The 8249-nt window shown below is 45.1% G+C and overlaps 1 protein-coding gene across 1 annotated transcript; it reads right to left on the bottom strand.

Moving 5' to 3' along the window:
* Positions 1–2762: 2762 nt before the first annotated feature.
* Positions 2763–5400, bottom strand: LOC147984512 (uncharacterized). The gene is made up of 3 exons (XM_087541133.1): positions 4833–5400; positions 2886–2932; positions 2763–2780 (listed from the first exon to the last, which is right to left on the bottom strand). Exons 1-3 carry the CDS (start codon positions 5398–5400, stop codon positions 2763–2765), a joined length of 633 nt encoding a protein of 210 aa, XP_087397259.1.
* Positions 5401–8249: the final 2849 nt, after the last annotated feature.

The raw sequence follows: 8249 nt of genomic DNA, 5'->3' as shown, positions 1-8249 counted from the left end.
GACGCTGTTCGTGTTAAGTCACACTATTTTGACCAGGCACTCGTCTACATTTAATTCAAGTTTAATGCTTTGATAGTGTAGCAGTCACCCCAGTATGTCGGATGACCGAGGATCATGCCGGAGAGAGAGGTCCTTTGGATGTTAAACCCTAAACAAGTAATTTATTTTCATACAATTGTTATGCTAGTTGCACTTATGCTTGTCTTTATTTTTGTGGCTTTACTTGTGTACCTTGTTTCTTGCTTGCTTGCCTTTGGGTTGTTTATGAGCTTTCAAGTACAATCAAAGTACTCACCTGGCTTATCATGCCAGATGCAGGAGAAGCCTCATAGAAGGACGTCTAGAGCGAGAGCTAGATTGTGTCCCAGCAGTGTCCCTTTGGTTTGAAGTCCCGCTAGAATCCTGCCTTCTGTTGTGTCATAACCCTTTCCCTACTAATGCTTCATTAGCCACTAGGCCCTAGGTTTAATAATCGAGCACTACCGCTCAGATTGTACTACCTTGCTGAGCAAGAGTATTGTATTATAACTCCGTGTACTATGTGAGTACTCTATTAGAATGTGGTGGTTCTATACCAATCTATAGTCGTGTTCCAGAAGACATGGATCTCTAGGCTGAAACTTGAGGGCCTTCGGTTCTCTGAATCGGGGTGTCGCAATGCCAGCCGCAATGACGGCTTCTTCGATAGCTCGTTCTACGTCACAGATGGTTTCTTCGACGCGCGTCGTAATGTTGGAGATCTTGTACGCTGCCTCAATCTCCGCTTGGGCGATGGCATGGTGGAGCTCCTGCAATCTCAGGCCGAGTTCGTCGATCTCGCAGTGCATGTCTACCACTTGGTGGCGGGCTGCCTCCTAGAGCTCGTTGACTCACTCCAAGAGGCGGTCACACTCACGACCTGCCTCACCTACTTGATGGAGGACCTCGACGGCGCAATCCTCCTCTTTGTCCACAAGGCATCATTGCTATGGGGCCCATTCATGGGCGATGTCGCCCATCTCCTCGGCCATGGGTTTTCTCTTCCCCGAGGATGAGCCGAGTGCCTGACTTGACGTCGTCACTGAGGGGGTGGATCAAACACAACACCGACTGGTGCCAGGTCGGAGGCGGGAGGAGGATGTGTTTGATCAGGTTCGCCATTTGGGGCTTGAGGTGACCTATGAGGCATGTCACTAGTCATGGATATGTAGGGGCGGGAGGGGGCATGCACACCATCATCGATGTAAAGGGGGTTGTGGGGTTTTCTATAGGATTCACTGGTACTGTTGATGGAACCTCTCCTTATATTGTGCGGTTTGCCAAGTGTGAATTGGTGCAAACTTGAACTAGTGGGAATGCAGTGGAGGTGGTTGATAAGGGATGCAAGGAGGCAGACGTAGGTGAGGCATCCATCATCCATCCGGCGGTCGAAAGGGTACCGAATTAGCTATTTCTTTAATATACATTATAATCCCAGAAAATCAACACTTCAAATGTATAGCGTGGATAGCAGTGGAAGTAATGCTACAACCATAATAATCATGGGTTCGATATCCTAGTGCCTCATTTTTCACTTTTGGATTTTGATCAATTTTATTTAATCTCTCTGTCTATTAGTAAGAATTTTGCAACGTGAAAAATCAGTGGCACAATGCTTGATCAATAGCACTATTCAAAATGAAATGCAAATCGAGGTTTTTTCACCAAATGCATGTACCCGTACCATGTCATAATGTCAAAGTTTACCTTATTTTTTACCATGTAGAGGTTCGCTTATTTTTCCTTCAAAGATGATTTGCATGCACTAACATGACACCATGGCACTACATGTACATTTCAGTAAATAAACAATAAAGAAAAAACATGTTTACTCCCGTTCTTCACTCTAGCAAAATACTCTCATTGATCAAACAATAGATTTCATTCAATCATGGTGTGGCTTTGCATTCATACGATCAAACTACAATGTATAAACGAACAAACTAATTGCAGCATGGTGGCATCCTGCATCGGCGTTGGCGTTGTCCAGGACGTCGGGCCAACCTTCAAGTAATACAAGAATGTTCTGGACTTCCGCCTCTAGTAGCCGGTCCCATTCCGCCTGCTGCAGCCAATCCCATGCCGTAGAGGACGATGTAGTGGCGACTGCCAGCGCTAGAAGGAAGTGAACGAGAGTGGCGTCACGTGCCGCTGAGGCGGGCACTAGCAATGCCGCGAGACAAGTGCATGCACAGGCACAGGCGATGCAAGGTAGCATTCGAGGGTGGCGTCCCATGCAGCTGAGGCGGGCACTAGCACTGACACAGGCGTAGGCATGTGCGATTGTGCACGCGCTCATGATGGAACATCCCAAAGCTTGTTCTGTTCCTGCTCCTCCCGCTTGGGGTATTCCTCTTAAAACTAGAAGACCGGGGATAGACCATCGTGATGCACCATGGTGTACGGTGAGGTCTGGCTGATTGGAGACATACGAGAGGGGAATCATAGGTGGGAGAGAGAACTCTAGTGAGAGCGGTGAGTACACGGCCTATTATTCAACGGCTCAAGCGACATTAAGTGGGCAATTGGGAAGAAGGCAGTCGGGCAGCAGATGGTGGTCGAAGGGCTTGCCTTCCGGTGAGGATGCACAACAGCATGCTCACACGCATCCCGTCAACTCGCACGACACCTCTTGGCCTATGCAAAGTGGGACCCATGACATCTTCATTTGAATCATGCATGACACACACAAGGTAGATGAACTAGCCATTCATTTACATCACATGAATATTGCATCAAAAACTTCAAGTTATATCATCCATCTGTAAACACAAATGATAATGACATACAAGTTAATTATTTAAAAGTATTGCATCTCAAACTTCTTAGATTCAACTTGAACATGTGGTGAAACCCCTAAGATTCACCTTAAACATGAGGTCAAGAATGTAAGAATAATCTTGAACATTTGAAGCTTCAGTTAACACATATAAACCCCATTAACTTAATAGGTACGCACCACAAATGTTTAGAAGAATCAAATGCACAACTTCAACATATCTTAAAATACGTAATACAAGTACTGATCTATCCAAATTTGTTTCGACGCTGCGCCTTCTCGAGTTCGAGTTTGTTCTTCTCTGTCTTCTTGATGCTTGCATGGATAGCCCTCACAACATGTCTATCTTTTGCTTTTATCAGACCCTGCTTGATGAGATTGATTTGGCTCCATATTGCATAGCATTCATATGCGTCCCTCGCTGTGTACTCGGTCTGCTTGTCGCATAGTTTCTCAGCCCAACTTTCATGATAAGCCTTATCGAAACCATTCTTCTTGATGAGGTAGTAGTTATCAACAAGCAATCTAGAGATGTTGGACAACGAATCAAAGTCCTTAGATCCTTCCAGGTTAGCCCATTCGACTTGGATGTCCTCGTAGTTTTCGACCCTGATTTCCTAGGGCCGCAACATCTCTATGCCACCCTTGATGCAAAAACCAATGAAAGTGTATCTATCGTTGAAGAGAAACTAGCGAAGAGACGTGCTCACATCTTGAGACCGACATACCTGGTAAAGGAGAAAATTCGTCGCGTAGAGATCTGGATGAGGGCTGCCTTCTATTCTTTGACAGGAAATTGTCCCTTCGTCTGGTGGCGGGTGTACTCGATGTCTATGCCGATAAAAGACACTCGAAAGATATCCAGAAACTCCTCATCTTATGGTATCCAGTGTTGGATGACGCCGTTGTCGCTTGTGTACATGGTGTGGATGTTATTGCCGCCATGGATTGGGACACAATGTTCCTCCATGAGCGGGGCTATCAAGCACGGCAGCACCATCATGTCACCGTCGAGGTGGCCGAAAGATCTACCACGAGACATGGATGCTACTGATATGAAGCAAGACAGGTTCACACACACACACACACAGAGAGAGAGAGAGAGTTGAATGAGGATGATGGTGGGTTGGTTATATTGGAGAGGGGATTTGGCAACTTCTTATATCATGGTTTGAGATGAGGAGGATGTCAAAATAGTTTGAAGGATGAGCCATACCGAGCATGCGTCGTGTTGTCTAGATTTGACGGTGGCACGAAGACGTGACTGTACATTGCTTGCATTTGCTTTTTGGTATACTTTCCAAAAATAACAACAACATGCTTGTGTTCACCACTAGTTTGGTGTCGCAACAATACTAAAAAATATAGGACATTTTACATACCAAAAGTTTACATTCACAAATTAAATGATTTTCCATACCAAACATGTACACCATGTGGTCGTTACATGCAAAGAGTCTTCATTTATAATTCTGATGACTAACAATGATCGACCTACTTTTCATATTTCAAACTTTGCTCACACTATATCCGAAATGAGTACTTAAAGTTCTTTAATCTCTAAAATTGTTTGGAAAAGTCAGCGATGAATTTTTTGAAAGCCATCAGACTGTTTTTGAGAGTCCTTACAAATATTTCTGAAAGTGTTCACACCATTCACGTAAAGCATTTTCAAGAAGTTAACTAGGATACAAGCACATATTTTTACATAAAGTAACATGCATTTGTATATCACCACACCACTATGTTCAACGTAAATAAGTAATACAATACACACAACATCTTTGACCCACTACGATCATAGTTAGAACATATGTTCGCTCAGTCTAAATTAACATACTACTAGTTGAATGTACACATCCAAGTTCTAACAATTCACCACCCGTAGTTTCCCTTCCGGCGCTTGCAGCCGCTCGAAGATCCCTCGTTTTTGTTCTTACAGGTGTGGAGCCATTCCCTCGATGGTGGTTGGAGAAGGTGACATAGCCCATCCTTAATGATTGGTATCCTATGGTACAAATCATAGCTAACATACCTGTCTTTGCTGCATACTCGAGGTGCAGCTTGGAAAGCGGCTTCCACTCCCAGTACTGGTGCTTGTCCTTTGGGAATGATTTCTTCATGTTCTTGTATGAGGGGTCGATGATGGTTGTTGCAAGGTCACTGATGGTGTCCCTTTCTCCGCCACCTTTGATACATAACTTCTTTTGGATGTTGACGTGGTGCTCATTTGGAATTTTGATCCATGCACGGGCAAGCATGATCTTGTTGCCCCTGGTGTCCATGCTAGTGAAAGTTATCACTTTGCGTTGCAGGAGTTCAGCCAACGCCTGGCATCGCTCAGACCTACAGTAGTGGTACACGGGGACATGCTCGCGCATGGCGAGTTGCACGATGGCGACCCCTTGTTGTCTGTAACTACTCCTACGGGTGTACTCGAGGTCGGGGTCGACGAACTTGTTCTTCTTCTCCTGGAGCTGTTGGTCGTACATGCCGATGACTCGCTCCACAATCTCTAGCTCGTTGGTGTACACCACCTCCAACACGGTTGTGCCATGGGTAGTAATGTGGTGGGTCTCTGTTGTTAGTTTCTTGTTGTCCATGACTGCAAGGAGGCGGTGGGGCTTTGTGGCGGACGACAAGGAATAGCTGAGGAAGAAGATGCAAATGGATGCAGTGAAAGGAGTGCGATCATTAATTTTTCATGCAAAAAAGGTAACTAGCTAGAGCAGTTGGAATGTCATCCAGTGGTTACACGAGTCACGGGAATTAGACGTCTGTTAGAGCAAAAAAATGATGGGGTTGGAACAGTATATTTTGTATTGTGGCAACATTGCACGCTCAACGTGACGGCTTGTGCATGGTCCTAGTATGGCACATTGCACTATTTTTTTGAACAGATATCTCAAATTATGACGTGACAACTGGCATAGTAAACTCTATTTTGTAACCAATCGTTACACTTCACATGATCAACGTGCTTTCATTAAGATACTTGCAGGAACAAAATGTCTATGCATTGCAAACCTGTTGGGCTCACCTTACATATGCGATGAACATCCTGGCACATGAACAATCACTTATGCCGACACCTTCCCCCATTCAAAGTAGGATATCAAAGTATGAAGTGACACCCGATGGCATAAACTTGAATTTGTAACCACTCATTACACTTCACACGATTAACTTTCTTTCTTCAAGATACTTGCACGAACAAAATGTCTGTGCATTAGAAACCTATTTGGCTCACCTTACATATGCGATGAACATCCTGACACATGAACAATCACCCATGCCGGCACCTCCCCGAATGCAAAGTAGGATCTCAAAGTATGAAATGATACCCGACACAGTAAACTTGAGTTTGTAACCACTCGTTACACTTCACGTGATCAGCTTGCTTTCTCCAAGATACTTGCATGAACAAAATGTTTGTGCATTGCAAACCTATTGTGTTCACCTTAAATATGTGATGAACATCCTGACATACGAACAATCACCAATGCATGTACCTTCCCGCATGCAAAGTAGGATCTCAAAGTATGACACAATGCATAACCTCAGCTTGCTTGCAGGCTGAAATTCCCTAGTGTGATGTACACAATGAATTATTTTTTGAAATCATCTCCACTATGTGGTATGCATCATGAATACAAAGTATGGACAGTGTTCAGATTCACACTTTCTCAAATCCTTTGGATGGTAGCACCTTGCCACATGTAAAGTAGGATCTCAAAGTATGATGTGACAACCGGCACCGGGAACTTGAATTTGTAAACAACCATGACACTTCACATGACGAACATGCTTTCTTCACATTACATGCACAAACAAGACGATTGTGCATAGCTAACTTGTTGGTTCCACATTAAATAAGCGAGGAACATGGTACTACTCTACATGAACACATTATGTTAGGAACATGTTGTCACACAAACCATGTTTTTTCATATCATAGTGGTCACGACTATGTTGAGAAAGTGCTTGAAGTTTATTTGGAAGAGTTTACAGTAAAGTTGTTTCATAATATAAAGGAAAACAAAACTGAACAAATCTCAAATTTATCCTTGCCTCCCCACTAAGAGTTCCCTCAAATTTTGTCTTCCCACCACTCGTTTTTGAACGGCCCGTGCGCCCACATAACCCCAACCCTCCTCAAATTAATACCGCCTCTTTTTTCCACAATAATCACACCCCCTTCCGATAAAATGAGCCGCGTCCTCCTATACCTCTTGCTTCCTCTCTCTCTGTGTTTGTCTCTATCTATCTCTCTCTCTCTCTATATATATATATATATATATATATATCTTCGGCTCCAGATCCTCCCGGTGAATCTCGCTAGCTATGGCCGCAAATCATTCAGTGAGGGAGGCGCTCATGACGGACGGTGTACGGCTTGGCCCCATCTGCTCTGCTGGTAAAACTACCCCAAGATCTCATCCTAATCGACGAGTTATATTTGCGATGTTGTTTTTTATTACAATAATAACAAGTTATGGTTCTTATCCAGGTTAACAGTACATGTTATTCTAGCTATGGTTCTTTGAGTATATCTTCCTCTGATTTAGTCTGTATGCTCTCTCAAGATGCTTTTGTTACCAACTAATCCATGTTAACAATAAACCGATTGCTAGTTCTGTCAGATTTCGGGTTCCGGCAGACCCTTGAGGTTCGAACACTGGGGTGCGCGCGGAGATTTCGCCTCCTACCTACCTGCACCCCTCCGCCTCGCTAAGATCTAAGCTATGGGAAGAACGACACAAGAGACACAGGCTTTATACTGGTTCGGGCCACCATTGTGGTGTAATACCCTACTCTAGTGTGTGGTGTGGTGGATTGCCTCTTGGGCTGATGATGATGAACGATACAAGGAAGAACAGCCTCGCGATGGTCTGTTCTTGGCTGGGGGGGACGAACTGCTAGGAGGAGTTCAGTCACCCTTCTCTCTCTCTCTTCACGATTGTTGATCTGATTCGATCTCCTCTCTACTCGATCGTTGGTCTTGATCCCCCTAAACCCCTCTCCACGATCCTGTGGGTGGCTGGTCCTATTTATAGAGGCCCTGGTCCTCTTCCCAAATATCGAGCGGGAAGGGAGCCAACAATGGCGGGCTAATTTGAAGGGGGACAGCTAGTACCATCTATCCTGACAAAAGTAGTCTTTGCCTGCACAAAGCTCTGGTGGTGACGCTGTCTTGGGCTCCACGATGACCTCCGTCTTGCAGTCCTCCTGGTCTTGGTCTTGTTGCACCGAAATGGCAACCTTTGCCTGATGCCTCGGTACTCCGCGACTGCGCTTGCTCCCTTTGCACCAAAGAGGAAAGGAGGACACTGCACGGGCTGGCGCCCGCCTGGCGCCTTTGGTCGTCATGGCTTGCATCACGGGCACCTCGTGAGGTACCCCGCCTTGATCTCTCCGCCTCCTCACAAGCCAGCCTGATGAGGCCGTGCCT

This window comes from Triticum urartu, chromosome 2A (genome assembly GCF_056163025.1).
Source record: "Triticum urartu cultivar PI428250 chromosome 2A, HENAU_Tu73, whole genome shotgun sequence".
NCBI classification, from domain to species: Eukaryota; Viridiplantae; Streptophyta; class Magnoliopsida; order Poales; family Poaceae; genus Triticum; species Triticum urartu.
This window is presented reverse-complemented; position numbering and strand designations above follow the sequence as displayed.